General features: G+C 40.2%; 1 protein-coding gene across 1 annotated transcript; it reads left to right on the top strand.

The window, feature by feature from the left end:
• Positions 1-11,386: 11,386 nt before the first annotated feature.
• Positions 11,387-14,561, top strand: LOC117517900 (kelch-like protein 10). Its single transcript, XM_034179037.1, has 5 exons — positions 11,387-11,538; positions 11,985-12,453; positions 12,572-13,108; positions 13,209-13,361; positions 13,569-14,561. Exons 1-5 carry the CDS (start codon positions 11,387-11,389, stop codon positions 14,559-14,561), a joined length of 2,304 nt encoding a protein of 767 aa, XP_034034928.1.
• The last annotated feature ends 5,876 nt before the right edge of the window (positions 14,562-20,437 follow it).

The following is a 20,437-nucleotide window of genomic DNA, read 5'->3' as shown; positions in this document are numbered from 1 at the left end:
AAATGGTTAACTTTATCTGTAAAACTGCTGATTTTGAGAAGGACATGTAATGATTATTGTGGAATTGAAGTAATTTTCCGACTGTTCTCTTGAATGCCTGTACTGGACAAGACAAGGGACTCTATTGGCACAGCAGCCCCACCAAGACTGTTTTTCACCAGCCGCCACTGATGTTAACGTAAGATAGGTCACAGGTCACATGTGCTTCTTCTGCAATTAGTCGGCATGACTTCAATGAAGGAAAAGACAGTATTATTTTGGAATTTGTCCCCAGATAACCTAATGACAAAGGTGGGACTGGGGGCCACTTGAGGAAGGCAGCCAGATGTAGGCTGGGGAAAGTATCTGAGAGAGCCTCCTGTATGCTCTGGCACAAGAGAAAGGACATACTGTAATCTGGAAGCCTGGAGGAGAGGGGCAGTGACTTGGCTCATCACCGCAGACCTGCCAACTGGAGGGTGTTGTGGTTAAGGGTCAAAACACCCCAAGAAGTTTGGGGACCACCTGATGTCCTCTCTTCCAGGCCAAAGCTTCACCCATTGGAAATGGATGAAGTAACTGAACTCCCTGGACAACGAGTGACTTCCAGGAAAGTCTGGATGACAACAGAGGAAGGTCAGTGATGCTGGAGAGACAGCTGACCTCCAAAAAAGACTGGCAGGGTAACTGTTGCAGCACTCGAAAGAGGGCACCGAGGAAGCTACAGAAATGAGGAAAGAGCAATATCTCCAGAACCTCCCTGGACCATGTGTGTGTGACTGCTGACACCTTTGGAGTTGCTTTGGTGAAGCTTGGTGAGTCACCTTCTCTGCAGCTCTCAGCACCTTATGATAATACTACTACCAGTAATCCATTATATACATTATACATACATTATTAAAAAGATATAAACCTCTCTCAGCGGCCACGGAGCTCTGCGGCTCCGATTACCGAGACCGTGCGGTGCTGCAGATTTTGCCGCAAGAAGTCTGTCCTTGCGGGCAACAGGTGTTACTGGCCGCTCCGCATCAAAACAGAGAAGAACGTCGCCCGCTGTCGATGTCAACGCTGATCTGAGCATGCAGAGCTGTATCTCGCATTCATTGCAGCTTACTTTTGGATGTTGAAATCAGGATGTGTATAACAGTAACATTACTAACAGATAAAATCAATTTCAATGCGGGATCGGACTGAAGGCTTTTTTTTTTTTTCTTTTTTTTGATCGGACTGAAGGCGCAAGCGCGTCGTCTTCTCCCCGACGTCATGGAACTGATCCGGATGTACAAACTGTTTTCACAGAGGGCTAAATTTTTGCTGCAGATTTGTCATTTTTAAATGAAGATTTCTCCGCTGAATTACAAATTTGGGCTTACAGATTTACTTTACTGCATTCATAAGGGTCTTATACTTGTCAGACACTAACCAAGATGGCGGCACTCTGGCAACAGCCAACCAATGAGTGGATCGCAATGGTCCTCCTTGTAGTGAGTAAATAGAAATTGATGGTTCAGACCTGCAGGTTGAAGCCTCCCGATCAGGCGATGGTCCTCTGGTGGCCCCGCGTCAGCTGCTACAGAAAGATGTACTCTCTGTTAGAGTGCCTTAAATGAGAGAGTGTCGACGTGACGAGTCAAAAAAAAAAAAAAAATATATGGTCACATGCCATCTTGGGTTCAAAATAGCGTTCACTGTTAATCTGTCTTCATGTAAATTCAGCTATTTTCTTTATTTATTCACTGAAAATGCCAGGTTGTTGTGCATTTGTATGCACAAATCCTCAAAACAAGGGCTTCAAGATGTACAGATTCCCTTCAGATCCGAAAATAAGAAAAATTTGGTAAAATAAAGTCAGCTGTGTGGGATAGAAGCGACTTCATCATCAAAGCTTTGAGAGGTAAATTTATTGTTCAGTCCCAAGTACAGTAAAACTCAACTAAACTGTCATCGTGTAAACCAGATATTCACAGTCACCAGACAAAAAGTCTCAAAGTTTTTGTATTGTTTTCCATATAATAAACACTAACGGATTTTGTACAATGGATTTTTTGCTCACATTGGATAAAATGTCCCATCTGATCGCAATGTATTCCCATTAAAACCCCTCACGTGGGACCAGAGTCATTTCCGTGATTAAAAGCCAGACCGTTTATTTTTTCACACCGTGCTCAGACTCGGACCTCTAGCCTGACGTGCACCTGTTAAATCAGACACAAAAGGCTGTGATTTGACACGTTTCTGCTTTCACTACTTCGTCTGCCATCATATTTTAATCATTTTTGCAGAACGTACGCTGATAAATAAATCAGAAAAGTCAGAAACTTTACAACATGAAGTCAGAAAAACAGGAAAATGTACAGCTTACCTTTGATTTGGAGGTGATGATTGTAGAAAGAAAAGCTTGTTGAGGGTCAAATTAGTTATTAATTATATAATTATAATTAATCCAGAGACGCAGAACTTTAAAACAATGCAGTTACAGAGTAGCAGCGGCATGACTCAGGCTTTAAATTAATTAAATAAATCATCATTAATTGTTAATTTATGTAAATTTGATAGCTTAACTATTTTTATATTTATTTTGATAGCACATGTACCTGGATGTGTTTCTGTATGTAGTTAAATTATTTTTAAAAATGCTGAAAACATTAAAGGTTCATTCAGTAGTTCAGCGCAGTTGGAACCAAAATGGCGCCATATTCACTCTACTCTCTGCTGTTCTGCACTGACGCCAGCTGGCCGCACGGGGTACTGCAGCGCTCCTGGATGACAGAGGAAGCAACATAACACTCACTTGTTGGTCAACAAAACTTGATGACGTAAAATGTCTTGTGTCTCCTCCCTCTTACCGCTGTTTAACTTCCTCATTCATTCATCTTCATCATTCAGTGAACATGAGCATTATGTTTTATGACTTTAACTGACATTGTGACATAATTTTTGGAGTACAGTCATTTTCTCACAGGTTCTGTTGAGGTGTGAGGATCCACAGGGTCATTAACCGTGCACACGTGTGTGGTCCTTTTCTTAACTCTGCCTTGTGTGACTGCTGATGTGGCGTGGACGGACACACACAGGACACAGCGAGGGTAGGAGGAGGGAGGAGGCGCTCACTCCATTTAATGGGTTGGTGATCTGGTAATATATATGGAATAAAACACAGACTCTCTTCAATTCAGGTCCGTCTGACTCGACACTAAATAACACACACAGGTGAGCACACACCACGTGTGCACCTCACCCAATATACCAAATCCAGCACCATAACACGATGCACACATGGTTAACAATGACATAAAGAAAATTAAAATGCAGGATGAACATAAAAACACTTTAAGACAGGATGAAACAGACAACCTCTTCTGACAGGACATACCAAAGAAGAAGAGACAGGCAGGCACTCCTGAATTTATTGCAGAAACACGCAAAGAAGAAAAAGACACTATGAAGAGGAGCGTGGTGGACCAATACACCAAAATGATAAAGGATTATTAACCAAGCAGGCGAGGTTAATAATTTGTTGATTATAGGGCTGTTGGGAGCTGTGTTTTCACTCTTGTTGGTCTTCATTTTGCATGTGCACTTTGAGCTCATTTGCTGTTAAATCCTCCAATTCCAACTCATCAGTGTAATAAAATTGGCTCGGAGAATGGTACTCTTCTGCACTCATAATTCTGTGTTCATGTTTTATTTTGCGCGGTGAAAATTGTAAACAAAGTTGCAAATCTGATACGTGATCCTGACCGGTTGTCATGGTAACGGTGTGATATGGGAAAATATCATACTAGAAATTAGCCAATGAAACTGCCTGTACCATTGAAGCCATATAATACTAGTATAATACTAGGTAATGGCAAAAATACAAAAAAAAAAAAAAAAAATCACTAGCCAGTTTACAAGGATTTAACAGTCCATTTTAACTCTAGACATGTGCGTGTATGTCCAGGTTCTGGTTCAAGGTCAGCTCCTCAGCCTCGATTAGAGGTGCATCAAACATATTCAGAATTAGCTATATACTCACATTAAAATGACCAATATTAAAATTGTTCAGTCTACCCGCTTTCACCTGTCATTATACTGGTGATTAAATAAAATCAAACATATGTGTTGACTACAGCAGCAATTTTCTCCTGGCTGATTTGAGTTCAAAGAAACAAATCAGCTCTTCTGGAATCAAAAACCTCAAGACTTTCACATGTCAGTGCCATGGTTGTGTAGTTATCTCATTTTTTGTTTTTTTTAACTACAAATTCATGAATTTGTTGGGGGGGGGGGGCATACTTTGTATGGAAAACCACGCAACACCCTGTTTATTCCAACCATTTTTTTTTTTCAATTTAAACAAGACCCTGACCATGAGTTCTTTCATCCTTATAAAATTTATATAGAAATCTTATTTAGTCTTGTGTGCAAGGTGTGAAGTTCTGTGCCGATCTATCATACGGTAAAAGCAGAAAAAGCTTATGTTCGATTCTGCGTTGAAATTAAGCCGTTAATATGGAGTAAAAATGGTCTCATTAATATTTGTAAATGCACACAGGGTGATCTACAAATAATCATTGATTTGCAAATGTGTTCAGATATCCACAAATGCAAATTTCATATTTGTAACTTGTAAATTGGTCTTTGCAAATAATGTTGTATTTGCAAATATAAAACTTAATTTCTAAAAAAAAAAATACATTTGTAAAACTGGAAATTGTATTTGTGAATTGAGTTTCAGCATTTGCGGATCACCAATTACACGCATTCATCGCTTTCCTCTGCGACGTCATTTTGAGACATTGTTTTCGCGAACATAGATCCACAAACAAATGCCGACTGATTCACAAATACACACTCATGCACACTGGATATCCACTAGATGATGATAGATATGATGAGAGAAGACTGACATTTCAGAATAAATCATTTCACATTACCGTAATGGAGGCGTCTGATGGATGGGTATCTATGTGATGTGTAAAGAATAAATGAAAATATGTTATTCCTACCAGCAGAGCAGATCAGTCATGAAAAATCATTCATCTTTGCGCAAAAATGAGTTCAGAATGCATACACATCTTTAATGCCACAAAAACCTTTACCCACAGCATGTGCAGCAAAAAGAACATACTTCTTTTCAAACACAGAGTTTTTAAGCTTGCAGTTCAGAAATCTGTCCGGGCAGGGCGCCCAGTCCCACACGTCCTCGGCCTCATGTAAATATGTAACTCCATGAAGTCCATAAAGCAGGCATTGTTGTTAATTCTTAATGTCCAACGTTGTGATGGGATCTGATTTGATAAGTGCCCTGGGTGCTGAGGTTTACCAGTACATACACCCCCACTTTCTGTCTTTTGCGGCAAAGTGTAACTAATTAATTTAAGAATCACTGTTTTCTTGTCATCCAGTCATTGTTCTTCCCTGTGGAAACAAAGTTCTTTCACAGTCAAAGTATGAAATCACTCATTTCTTCCCTGTGGAAACAAAGTTCTTTCACAGTCAAAGTATGAAATCACTCATTTCTTCCCTGTGGAAACAAAGTTCTTTCACAGTCAAAGTATGAAATCACTCATTTCTTCCCTGTGGAAACAAAGTTCTTTCACAGTCAAAATATGAAATCACTCACATTTTACAGAATGCAGAAGCAGCAATTAATTTTGAACAATACAGTCATTCAACTGTTCATTATTGATCAGCATAGTTCAAACATAAATGTGCACACCATTTGATTACAAACAGAGGCAACAACAATATTATTTGCAGTACACATCTTGACCTCATGACCTTTGAACATATCATGAAACATCATGTCAGGCATAAAAATGACTTTATTAAAAATGGTCAATGTCTGACATGTTTTAAAACCAACATGTTACACCCTACTTAAGCATATGTTATTCATGAAAACCTTAAACCAAAACACTTTACTGATTTGAGAGTCAACAAATCTGTCATCAGTTCAACATGTTCAATACAATTCATCATAAGTACATATTTCAATCATTAATCAAACCGTATAATATTGTATCATTTCAAAACCATCATAAATCAGTTGAACACCTATCAAAGCATAGGCATACACATTTTTATTCATTTGACATCATGATAAAACCGTTAAAACACATTATGGCACAAGTATACACTCTATTCATCTTCATTCATTCAATACAGTATCTAGTTCATTTAAACCTGCATGGTGTACATACTTCTAAACATTTGTTACTTTTTGAAAATAATGAACACAAAACCTTTTATTCAGTTTGGTAACTTTTAGCATTGTTAGCATGCAAAGCTAATTATGAGTAAAATAGCATATATTTTAATTTATTCTTTACAGGTGATATTGTCTGCAAGGTCAATTATTTTTTAAAATTATGGTGTGTCCGCGGATTTCATCATGGGGAGGGGGGCGGGGGTGTTAGTGTTATACTCTTTAACGCAGTGGTTCAAATAAGCGTATTAAACAGCATTGCGCCTGTGCGTGCTCTGTGACACAGACATGCTGCAAAATTCTTCTTTTAAAAACTTGAAAGTTCTAAAAGTTTGCGATGTACACATGCTACATTTAGCTAAGCATCATACACAGGAACATCACACAGGAACCACACAGTGTCACCGCAGCAACCAACCAGTCTCGCTTTACGACTGTTGCAACAGCCAGGCTTTGAGTGGCATTTATTCTCGAAACTCCGCGGATCCGAGGAAACTGATTTGTATCTACACAGATCAGCGTCCGCGGACTTATCAAACTTGCATGATGTCATAAAAAAAGAACGCTTTGTGATAAGCATTTTAAAAACTCAGTAGCGATCACGATTAAAGAGTCATCCGGGAGCATATAGTTTCAGTTTGCCACATCAATGAATGGAACCACACTGCCATCTAGTGGATATCCAGTGTGCATGAATGTGTATTTGTAAATCAGTCGGCATTTGTTTGTGGATCTGTGTTTGCGAAAAGAATGTCTCAAAATGACGTCGCAGAGGAAAGCGATGAATGCATGTAATTGGTGATCCACAAATGCTGAAACTCAATTCACAAATACAATTTCCAGTTTTACAAATGTAATTTTTTTTTTTTTACAAATTAAGTTTTATATTTGCAAATACAACATTATTTGGAAAGACCAATTTACAAGTTACAAATATGAATATTTGCATTTGTGGATATCTGAACACATTTGCAAATCAGTGATTATTTGTAGCTCACCCTGTGTGCATTTACAAATATTAATGAGAAAATTTTAACTCCATACGTTAAACCTTGAATTTCCATGCAGGAGAAGTGTTGTGCCAGATTCAGCACCCCTGCCGTGAAAATGCGCGTTCCCGCGAAGGGGGTGCATTTCACGGCAGGGGTGCTGAATCTGGCACAACACCGGCACGACCGCAGCCGCTCCCCGCCTCGCCGCTCCCATCCTCCGAATGACAAGCCACAGAAACCCCGCAAAACCGAGTTGTAGTCCTCCGGTGAAAATCACATCAGGGATCCGTGCGCGCAGTGAGGACTGAATCAGACACACAGGAACCCAAACACTTTTTTTTCTCTCTCTCTCTCTCATCCTCTTCTTTCTCACACTGTTTTTTTGTCCAATCAAGAGACAGCACAGCCTGCGGTAAACCAATCACGCGTTCCTTTCCACCTGACTCAAAGTACGGTGGCAAAATGGCAATAGAGCGACACCCAGTGGCTAAACGGCAGTACAACAATACATTTTTTTTAGGTCAAGATGCTCAGTGATTGACAGGAATACGAGGTCTGTGAGAAAACTATCCGACCTTTTTATTTTTTTCAAAAACTATATGGATTTAAAACGTGCGTTTGCATCAGACAAGCTTGAACCTTCTTGCGCATGCGTGAGTTTTTTCATGCCTGTCGGTTGCGTCATTCGCCTGTGAGCATGCCTTGTGGGAGGAGTGATCCAACCCCCTCGGCTGATTTTCATTCTCAGCAAACAGCTGAGCGACTGCCGCTTTGTTCCATGAAATTTTTTTCAGAAACTCTGCCAGACAACCAGCTGGAAACCATTTCGAAGATTCAGTTGGCTTTCGGTGAAGATTGTATCGGTATCACACGGATTAAGGACCATTAAAACTGGATTAAAAATGGCCCACAGCGGCGGAGGGCACGCCGTGCTCTGAGTCGCGATCGACAGGCTGAAACGAGTTGATCATTTCCAAATTTAAGGCTCTGTTGATGCAGGATGTCATGTAACTAGCAGAGAAGTTTCAGAAGAGGTCGGGATCAGCACTTTATCGGCACATTCCACTGTTAAAGGAGATTTTGTAATGAAAGACGTGCGGACAGATTCGCACGTCGGGATGCAGCCGCTCATCGCGCGGCGGGACAAAAAACACCTCCATGTTGGAAACCATTCATAAGATTCAGATAGCTTTCGATCGCTTTTCAGTCGAGTGAGTATCCGAGAAATTGTTTAACAGCTGGGCATGTTCCAACTTGTCCTGTGAGGCTTCCAACACGGAGGTTTTGTTTGTCGAGCGCCATGAGCGGCTGCGTCCCGATGCGCGAATCCGTCCGCACGTCTTTCATTACAAAATCTCCTTTAACCGTGGAATGTGCCGATAAAGTGCTGATCCTGACCTCTTCTGAAACTTCTCTGCTAGTTACATGACATCCTGCATCAACAGAGCCTCAATTTGGAAATGATCAACTCGTTTCAGCCTGTCGATTGTGGCTCGGAGCGCGGCGCGCGCTCAGTCGCTGTGGGCTGTCCTTAAAGCGATAGTAACACTGCTTAATCTCTCTGAAGCCCATAAAATTTTCACCGAAAACCATCTGAATTTCTCGAATGGTGTCCATTTGGATGTCCCTCACAGTTTCTGAAAAAATTTTGATCAAGCAAAGCGGCAGTCGTTCAGACATTCTTCTGACAATGAAAAAACGAGGAGAGGGGTGGACTACTGCTCACAGGCGAATGACGCAACCGACAGGCGTGAAAAAACTCACGCATGCGCACGAAGGTTCAAGCTTGGCTGATGCAATCACACGTGATTCAAATCCATATGGTTTTTGAAAAAATAAAAAGGTCGGATACTTTTATAACAGACCTCGTATTGTGGCCTGGAGGGGTACTCAGTGATGAAAATGGGGTGGAGCTGAGCTCCACTAATCAAAAAAGTGGTGGAGCTATTCAGTGGTATACCTCCACCAATGATCTGTGGTAAATTGCTTTAGTATCTGGTGTAAAAAGGTAGCAAAACAGGCAAACTTGATTCAAATTTAGATTAGATATAATCTAGCTGATGACACCATAGATACATATAATCACAGTACTGGTCAGCATTTGCCCAACATTTTGATGGGTTTAAAAAACTATAAATGAACAATTCAGTATTTTGAAATAACTCAAGTTTTGTTAGGGACCTTAACAGAGCGGTTCGTTTGTTACCAATATGATATCAACATGCACATATTCCATGTATGTATACATCTGTGTTGTCTCAACACTGCAGCACCTGTAGACTGCATATCTTAATGATGAATAAAAAGATTTTTTTGATTAAAATTTTCGTGCATGTTATGTTTACTTATCTTGAAATAATATTATACTAGTAATAAATGAGTAATTTAATATGATTTAAGGAATTTAACAATTTTGAGAATTCTTGACAATTTGAACGCTCGGCACATAGCTCCACCAACCAAAATTTTCCATTTCCATCACTGGGGGCACTCACAAGAGTGCAAACCTCCGCCAAGATCTAACGGTGGGACACTAAAGTTTTAAGAATCTCAAATCATTAAATAAAATTTTGATTTTAAAATAAGTTAAATTACACCAAGTTTCACGTAATAATTATGAAAATGCAGTAAAGAAATACATACATTTTAAAAATTGTGAATTTTTTTGTGAAAATTGGGAACATTTTCCACAGAACAAGACACACACACACACACACACACACACACACACACACACACACACACACACACACACACACACACACACACACACATGCTCCAAGCCAAGATAGTGCAGTACATAACTGAAACAATCCTTCAAATGGTGATACAAGCACCAAAACTGGCACAAATACATCTTTGAAAAAACCAACTGGCCACTTGAATTTTCAATAGGCAGCCAGGTAGGGGTCAATTGAAGAATTACACAGGGGTCAAAATTAAAAATGCTCAAACCATTTTGAAAACTACACCATATTATTTGTCTGATTGTAAAGATTCCAAAAAGGTAAAGTTTGGACTATCTATGACTGAATGATCAGGAGTTATGGGGTAAAAACAGCAAGAATGGTGGCAAAGGTCAGTTTCAGTTTGTACAGGGGTCAAAAGTTAAAGTTACTCCAATTTTGCTAAAAAGTGATGCAAATTATTGGTTGAGCTAATAGGATTAGTAAATCGAATACTACAAAATAAATGCAGCCAACAAATGCATCCTTCTTCTCCCTTAAAGTGAAGCTAAAGGTGTGTCTTTCACAGCCCAAACAATCCCATGAGTCATTGCGTCATTTTTTTTTTCCAAGATAAAACAGGTGGTAAACTAAGAAAAAAAAGATGAAAGGACTCTTTTCTGATCCATATGTACAATTGTAAATTATGAATATTTTAAAATTACTTCTTATACTTCACAAATTGATTTTATTCTTTTGTTTATTGTTGTGATATTTTTGTTTTGTTTATTTTGTTGTTGTTGTTGTAGGGAGTGGGTTTCCGATAAGCCTCTTTGGCTTCTCCCTCTCCCCTGCACAGTATATTCATAATGTGTTTCTTTTTCTTCATTACAATCTCATATATATATACGTATATATATATACATTTTTTTATTCTTGTTCTATTGTGATTTTCATTTGTGCTAAATAAATGAAATGAAAAGAAAAAAATGAAAACATAAAAAATGAAAATAAAGTAAAAAATAGAATTGAATTGAATAGAACAGTCTGTCATGGGGGGGGTGTACAACAAAACTGGGGGTGCTTCCGCAGAGCTACTGTATACCACAAGAAAATAAAAACAAGACATATGCCACAAAAAAATTAAATATGAAATATGTACTGTATAGTGATATGTATATACAGTGTATGCAGTACTGCACTGTACTTTGATGAAGGTGATGTCATCATCCTCATCTGTATGCAAATTTCTTTGTTAGGCAGCAGGTTTGTGTCAAAACAAAAGCATCAACTTATAAAGAAACTTTGAGGAGGGGAGGGGCATGGCCTGGAGATTACATTAAAGTACACATCTCAGGGTACAGGCCAAATTCTTATATTTATGTTTAACCCTGACCTTTGATTCCTTTAATGTTGGACACAGGTTCTGTACTCAGGTTTTAATACGTCCAAATTCAGTGATGAGTTTAAGTTGGGGGGGGAGGTTTATGCTATATATGCTATAAGAGCTAAACCTACTGAAAGAGTGTTGGGAAAGGTTTTAAAGAAAAATCAGAATGGATAATTCAGACAAACCGTTTCAAATTATGAGCTCAACTTTGAATGAGATGCGTCTGGAGGGCGACTTTATTGATGCCGAAATCAGAGTTCAAAATGCCACTTTTCCGATCCACAAGGTCATCCTTGCTAATTGCAGCCCGTACTTCAGGTAAACATTTCCTTCTGAAAAAAATAAAGAGCAATTAATAAAATGAGCAGCAAACTTATACAAGAATAGTGATAATCAGTATTGCCACAGTATTGCATTTTATTAGCAGCGGCAGACAAATTGTCAGCAGCTGTTGAATATAACTAATAAAGTAACTAGTAATCTAACTTGGTTATCTTTAAGATTGAGTACCCAGAAAAGTAACTATTAGTTACCTGCTGATCAGTTACTTTGATGACTTTTAAGAGTAACTTCTGATACATTTTTGGGTGGTTTCTTGTTTTATCTTTATCAAAGATAACTTTTCAGTTATCTCATTATCTGTTATCAAAGTTAACTTTTTGGTTATCTGTGGCCACCACTGGTTCCTTGGCAGGTTTGAAACAGATTTGAAAGTACTGAGTATCGTTTATTTGTAACCTTTTGCTCTCCATTGTGTCCCACAGGGATCTGTTTTCCCGCCAAACTGTTTACACAGTTTCTGAATATTCACCTGAAATTATGCAACTCATCATCGAGTTTGCATATACCAATACGGTTTTGGTGACAGATGACAATGTGGAGGAACTTTTCTGTGCAGCGGATCATTATGGTATTGCCGGCCTAATTCATGCCTGCATCACCTTCTTGGAAGAGCACCTCTGCCCGCAGAATTGCATCAACATCTGTCATTTGGCTGACAAGCTCGGTTACGCAGAGCTTGGACACAAGGCCTACAACTTCCTCTTTGACCATTTTGAATCATGTATTGATTCTTCTGGGTTCCTCCAGCTCTCACTGGAGGAACTGAAGGATATCATCAAGAAAGATGAAGTCATTGTGAGAGAGGAGAGTATAGTGCTTGAAGCTATCCTGCGCTGGATCGCTCACTCACCAAACCAACGAAACAGCCACATTTTTGTCCTGCTGTCTAAGGTAAATGACAGAAGTAGATAACGCCACTGCCATTAAACAAACTTTAAATTTATATCATTATCGTTAAGATGACTGCATCTCAGACAAGTTAAATTAACAGAATTGTATTTATCTGCAGGTCCACCTGCCTTTGTGTAGCACTGAATACTTAAGGAACAACATTGAATCCGTGATTCATAGAGACCCTCACTTCATCAATGTTTCTGGCTGTCCACGCTTCCCCACCGCCATCTTGTTTGCAACTGGAGGATGGCATGATGGCCGGCCAACAAGCGAAATCGAAGTGTATGATATCTGTGCAGACCGTTGGGTTGATTTACCGAACAGTCTGGAGGAAACTTGTGCATACCACGGTACTGTTTTCCTGGATGGATCACTGTACTGCGTTGGTGGCTACAATGGTGTGGCGCATTGCAAGACCCTCAGGTTTGACCTGAGCACCCGCATCTGGCATAGAGAAGCACAAATGCAGGTACCCAGATGCTACGTTAGTGTTTGCGTGCTGAATGGGCTCATCTATGCCATGGGAGGAAACGACGGGATTGCCACGCACAACAGTGCCGAGCGGTACGACCCTCAAACCGATCGTTGGACTTTTATTGCACCCATGCACGAGCGACGGAGTGAAGCTAGTTGCGCCGTTCTCTATGGCAAGGTACACTGAACTAAAGACAACAATGCAAAAAAACCATTTTATTATTCCTGAAAACCTGTTTCTAATTAAAGCCAAAAAAATATGCTTGAATTCTCTCCAGGTGTACATCTGTGGTGGATTGAACAGGACCCTTCATTACCTCTCATCTGCTGAATTTTACGACCCAGAGACCGATCGTTGGACAGAAATTGCCCCAATGACGAGCCAGCGCGGTGGCCTTGGAGTCGTTGCCCATGGAGGATGTATTTATGCTGTAAGTACATTTGGTTTAAATTAGTGACAAACCAACAGGTGGATCAAAGGCTGTACACCTGCAGGTTTCTTGGATTACTAAGACTATGCATCAAATTGAACTAAAAATTTGTTTCAGCAACATACAAAAAGTGAAAGGTTATTTCAGCTGCTAGGTGTCAACAGCTCATGTTAAGAAGCTTTACTAACTCTGCCATTCCTTCCACAGGTGGGGGGTAATGATAGAACCAGCCGTTTGAGAAGTGCAGAGGTGTACAGTTTAGACACTCACAGATGGGCTCCACTTCCTTCAATGCACGTCCCCCGCAGTAATTTTGGAATCGAGGTCCTAGAAGACATGATTGTTGTGGCTGGTGGCTTCGATGGATCCCGCATCATCAACACTGTGGAGTGCTACAACATCAGAGCTGCTCAGTGGTCCATGATGATGGACATGGGCACCTCTCGTTGTGGGCTGAGCTGTTGCGTGGTGTCTGGAATCCCCAACATGCGGGAGTATGTCCCTGTGCGTGACCAGCCACAGGATTATGACATGGAGGAGGATTTGTGTCTGCCCACAAAACCCCTGCAAGCCAAATCTGAGCCCACCAAAGTCAGCACAGCCACAATGATGACTGAAGACCTCTCACAGGAGACAGAGGAGCGAGAATGTCTAAAGCTGGAAAATGAAGCTCTGAAGTTCACTATGGAGAAAGAACTGGCACCTGTGAAGTTACAGTGTGCTGAAGAACTGAAAGCCAAGTGCGAAAACTACCAGAAACAACTGGAAGCTCAGCAGAAAATCATGGAGAAAGAGCGGGAAGCTTTGAAGGCACAGTTTGATGAAGAAATGAAAGCCAAACAGCAAAATTACCAGAAACAACTGGATGCCCACAAGACAGAGTACAGACAAGAAATGAAAGCGAAGCAAGAACTTCTACGAGATTTGCTGGAAGCTCAGATGAGGATTTTGGAGAAAGAACTGGTAGCTGTCAAAGTACAGTTTGAACTGCAAAAGCAAAACTACCAGAAACAACTGCAACAGTCTGAGTGCAGAAAAGAAATGAAACGGGAAGAAGCCCAACACCAAGAAGAACTGGAGGCACAGGAGTCCAGATTCAAAAAGATGATCAAATCTAAGACGGACAAAGCCTGGGTCTACATCTTTAGTGGTGTTTGTCTTGTTGCTGGGTTCTTGTCAGCAAAGTTTCTGACAAATTAAGTCCCAGCTGTGACTGACAGGAAACATCTGCTGAAGACCGCATTTCCTGTTGACCCTTTGATGAATAAAATCATTATTATTATTAACTAAATTTATTTTATGAACATTCTGGTGTGTTCTACTAGTTATCTGCTGATCAGTTACTTTGATGATTACTCAGTCTTAAGAGTAACTTCTGATACATTTTTGAGTGGTTTCTTGTTTTATCTTTATCAAAGATAACTTTTCAGTTATCTCATTATCTGTTATCAAAGTTAACTTTTTGGTTATCTGTGGCCACCACTGGTTCCTGGGCAGGTTTGAAACAGATTTGAAAGTATTGAGTATCGTTTATTTGAAACCTTTTGCTCTCCGTTGTGTCCCACACAGGGGCGTAGCACCAAATTCTGATGAAAAATGGTGCAATTTGGTGCATTCCTGTGCATTTTAACAGATTTTCTAGAAAAATGGTGCAATTTGGTTCCCCAGACCCCCCAACTCAATATAGCTAGCTTTCAAGCAGCTGCTTTCCCTCATTTAGTTTTCTTTCCTTGTCCTTTTTTCTCTTCTTTTTTGAAATCTGGACTTTGATTTTTTTAGTTAAGACATTTTATTTCAGCCTAAACACTAGGGCTGCAACTAACGATTATTTTACTAATCAGTCCATCGGTCAATTATTTTTTCGATTAATCGTTTTGGGGTTTTTTTTTTTACTTACATGTGAGTTTTGCCATTATTTCTTTGAGTTATTATTAAAAGGCGTTTGTCACACAACATCAACGTTTGAGCTTGTAACAAAGTTATGTTATATTCTCGTCAAAAACATACCTGGAGTAGTTTTATTTTGCACATACATACATCACCGACACACCACAAAGAGATTTCTATCAGGTTTAGATGAGTACAGCAACTATCTCAACCACTGACAACATATTACAGCAAGAGTCCACGAAAGCATTTTAAAGGCCTCACAAAAGTGTAATATGTTATATTGAAAAAAGACACAAATGTGCAGTTAACTGCATTTTATTTTTTTTCTTGTGTAAAAACACAGCTTAGATGTGGTTTGACCGAAACAAATTGTCATTAAACTTAATAAAACAGGGATGAAGTGGAGGTTTAAGAGTAACTAGGTATTCACAGGAAAAACACCTCCGTGTTGATAACCATTTGTTAAAATCCAGTTGGCTTTTGATGGCTTTCAGTGGAGTGAGTATATGAGAAATTGTTTATCAGCTGGAGATGTTCCAACTTGTCCTTAAGGCTTCCAACAGAGGTGTTTTTCCTGTGGCGGAGCGTCGCGGCGGCTACGAGCCGACGCTGCAATCTGCCCGCACGTCTTTCATTAAAAAAATCTCCTTTAACAGTGGAATATCTGGATAAAATGCTGAAACCGACTTCTTCTGAAACTTCTCTGTTCTCCCACGACGTCCTGGATCAATAGAGCCTGAAATGTGGAGGTTTTCAGCTTGAAACAGGCTGATGACGCTGCCTGAGAGCGCAGCGCGACGTCTCGCACCGTGAAAAGTCCTTAAAGCGACAGAATCACCTCAAAATCTCTCATCAGCTGTTAAAATTTTCACTGAAGACCAGCTTAATTTTTCGAACCATGTCCACTTCGATGTGTCTCACAGGTTTAGAAAAAATTTTGATCAAACAAAGCGCCAGTCTCTCAGCAACTTCTCAGACAAAGGAATTCCGACGAGGGGCTGGACGACTCCTCCCACAAGGAGTGCTCACAGGCGAATGACGTCACCGACAGGCGTGGAAAAACTCACGCATGCGCACGAGGGTTCAAGCATGTCTGACGTAAAAACATATGAATGAAATCCATATAGTTTTTGAAAAAAATAAAAAGGACCTATACTTTACGGACAGACCTCGTATATTTATTTATGTTCATTGTTAGTTGGTTTATTCTTTTCTGTTTGTTTTATCAGATTCTTTTTTGTCTGTTTCTCTAAAACTGTATTGTGGCATTATTAGTTATTATTATTACTATTATTGTTGTTTCTATTATTATTATTATTATTATTATTATTGATATATAAATAAAATAAATGAATAAAATATTACAATTTGTAATACATTTGACTGTTTTACGACAACAAACGCTGAGCTGTGAATTATTATACAGAAAACAAATGCTGACAGCTGCAACAGCTTAATGCTAACTTCAGCATTGAAAACGCCATAGACATGCTAACGCGTTAGCATCGGTCCCGTTTTTAAGTTATAAAATACATCTATCAACTGTTTCAGAAGACCATAACAGGTCAGATTAACATAAAAACGTAAATGCTACTCACACACATATGCTCTTTGGGGTTTTAGCGGGGAAAAATTAAGCACTGCTTCGATCTGGACCAATCGAAGCAGTGATTCGCAGAATGAAGCACTGCTTCGATCACTGCTTCGATTGGTTCAAGGTTCAAAGCAAAGCCGCGCTGCAGAAACGGTTGATTTATATGGAAGAAACGAAACATTTGCGGTAAAACAAAGTTATTTAACAACTAATTGATGACTAAATTAGTTGACAACTATTTTAATAATCGATTAAATCGATTAGTTGTTTCAGCACTACTGAACACCTCCTCTTTCTGTGAGATCCCGTTTGGGATTGCGTGTGTGTGGGAGGCAGTGTTGCCAGATATGAAATATGTAACTATCGTACCAAAACCTCAAAATTATCGTATTTTGGGAGAAATTATCGTACACAAACAAAACGCATACAACATAGCTATTTCAATGCAGGTCTACTTTAAGGCTGGGTTTTAAATGTTTCACAAAGAATGCCTCCTTGACCCCTCTCTCAAACCATTTCTTCTCTCTGGCTAATATTTTAACTTCCTTGTCCTCAAACGTGTGGTTAGTGTCTTTAAGGTGGAGATGAACTGCAGACTGAGGTCCACTGGCGCCCTCTCTGCGGTGCTGGTATAGCCTTTTGTGTAAAGGTTGTTTAGTCTCACCTATGTAGTGTTCGTTACAGTTTTCCTGACATCTGATAGAATACACTACATTGCTCTGTTTGTAAATAGGGATCATGTCCTTAGGGTGAACTAATTTCTGTCTCAAGGTGTTAACCGGTTTAAAGTAAACTGGGATTTTGTGCTGTCTTAAGATCCTCTGTAGTTTTTTCCCCTACTCCTGCTAAATAAGGGAGAGACACTCCTCTTCTTCTTGTCTCCATCTCCTGTCTATCTGGTCTCTTTGTTCTCTGGCACTTCTGCACTTTGTCCAGAGACAAACCTAACAAACCCAGCCTTAACCGCGGAGGGGGTCTGCGACACGCTTTATCCCCTGTTTACAATGGGGTACTCAGGTCAAAGGAGTTTCAGTCTTTTGTTCATGGCAATGAGTCATTCACGTCATCAGGAGAGTCATCACTAAAGGCATCCATCCCATCATTAGGAGGGACAGCTGCCCTGTCATTAGGAGAGTGCTAACTAGAGCACAATAGTTGCTAATTAGAGCTATTGTTTAGTCACTAGTCTATAGTAGTCTGCCTCTCAGTAGGAGGGGTCTGTTAGGTTTAAAACTCCAGCTTTTGTGGCTTTCTGTTTATTCGTCTCTACAAGAGTCAGACAGAATGTTGTGTGGGCCGCTGAAGAGGAGGTACTGCTGGCCCACCACCACAAGATGGCGCCCTGCTTGAAGTGCGGGCTTCAAGCACGAGAGGGCGTCGGCTTTGCTGGAGGTGACAGCTGTCATCAATCAACACAAGCTGTCACCCATCACCACCACTACAAAGACCGGACTGCAACTCCACCTCCTTGCCGAGAAATCAACTACCATTCAGGTAATTTCTCTGCTGACTGACACGTTGTGTAACAATCTAATCTCATTTGCAGTCGTTGTCCTGTGGTTGTTCCCTTATCTGGGATTTTGGCGTTTGGTGTGACTGCGACGACTGCGCCTCACACTCCAAACAGATAAGTGGTTAATCAGGAGCTGCACGAGTGTGTAATTTGGAGGTGGAGGTTCTCCCTCCTAACTGTGTACAGATCGTGGACCACTGAGTGTGTGAACTCACACTCATCTGGACTGTCTCTGTTCTCTGCCAGCAGTACCGGGTCTGACTGCTGAAGACAGCGGCCACCTGGGGCGCAGGGCTTGGCGGCTCCGGTGTTCTTCAGCTCCGTTGGTGTTGGAAGCTGTGTGGGAATCCGGCTCTTCTCTCTCCAGGCGTCTTCTATCGTCAAGCCTGCCCACACGTCACCTGGTGTATGATTGACAGTCCACCATATTGTTATTGTCTGTACGTTGTTGTGCGATTCACAACATTAAATTGTTACTTTTTGGCTTATCCATTGTCCGTTCATTAACGCCCCCTGTTGTGGGTCCGTGTCACGCCACTTTCACAACACAGAAGTCAGACTTCCAGAGCAAGAATTTTAGCTGAGGAAGCTTCTGCGATTTGAAGCGAAACGTCCTCACGTCAAGCAACCCAGTCCAGTTGAAGATTCAAGCTTCTCTACTATTCTGTTCACTCCCACATATCTGGAGACAATGTGACATAGAATAAAGACCGCGAAAGGTGAACCGCGATATTGCGAGGGACCACTGTACTCAATTAGTGAAACTCTGAGGCAAGGAGAGAGGTTGCACCATAACACACTATTATTTTGAACACAACTGTAAAATTTGGCTTTAGTACACCAAAGCCTTGCTGAGAATGCTGTAAGGTAGGTTCTTAGTCATCCATGTGAAAATGAGAATCTTCCTAAAGTTTAGACGAGGCAACTGGACTTCTTGTTTAGCTGCCAAACATTTCACCATGCATCATCGGTCTGGGGTAATATAGGTGTTCCCTAACCAGTAATTGTTCTTGCCCTAGGTTTGTAGTAGATGTAATTTCATTGTGTTTAATTCACAGTTGAAAAAAAACATTCTTCTGGAAGAAATCCTGATTTTCTTCACTGCCTGTGACAACATTCCTGTGCTTGGCTTTTCCCCAAAACCAAGGCTCGAGTTCATCTCTCATTCTCGATTCCCAGTGGCCAACACTTGTGAAAATATTCTGCGTATACCTATCCATGCGGAATACAGGGCTTTCCAATCTGATATGGATTTTGCAATCCGCAATTCACCAGGGTTTGGAAGGGCTTGAGAGGACAAATTGTTCAGTGCAGCAGATGCTGTTTTTGCTTGTTTTGTTTTTAGGTTTTTTAAGTTGGTGCCATGTAGGCCAGTGAAACATTTTAACATTCCTTCTATACACGTATACATGTTTAACAATGTGGCATTGCTAAATTTTCAAGTTAAACATTCAGATTCTGTCCACTTTATTGTGTGCAGTGTTACAAGATGTGGCAACTCGAAGAACCAGTGCATGTTTCCAGACATCTTATGTGGAATTGCTGGATTTGTTTAGTGCAATGTTGACATGAGTATTATAAGTAGCATGCCAGATGTGTTTAATGTAAAGGCACAAAGGTTTGCACAAAGTGATTTTATTAAAGTGTGTGTGTACAGTACCTTGAAAAAGAATTCATGCATTTTAATGTTTATGTAATTTCAGATACAAAAAGGTTTCCCAATATAAAAAAAATTCTAAAGTTATCTTCCTTGAACTCAAAGCAAATCTCTACAATTTGATATAAATTAATATTTTTTGCATAACCACTCTTATTAGCTTTCACCAAAACAGATCAGATCTAGGCTTGCATCTTAATGTACCTTCTGGTAATTTGTAGCTAAACTTTCAGGTCTTTGTTTTAAGAAACTCCTCCTCTATACCACTTCATCATGAAGTTGTATAACTGGTGATACAAAATGTAAAGTTTGCACAATTTTTTTTCAGTCACAGCCACAGAAGCCTGTAACGTCTTCTGGGTTGTCTTGGTGGCTTTCCTCACTCTTCTCCTTCTTGCACAGCCAATCAGTTTTTGAGAACT

The sequence above is a fragment of the Thalassophryne amazonica genome, chromosome 9 (assembly GCF_902500255.1).
Source record: "Thalassophryne amazonica chromosome 9, fThaAma1.1, whole genome shotgun sequence".
Lineage (NCBI taxonomy): Eukaryota > Metazoa > Chordata > Actinopteri > Batrachoidiformes > Batrachoididae > Thalassophryne > Thalassophryne amazonica.
This window is presented reverse-complemented; position numbering and strand designations above follow the sequence as displayed.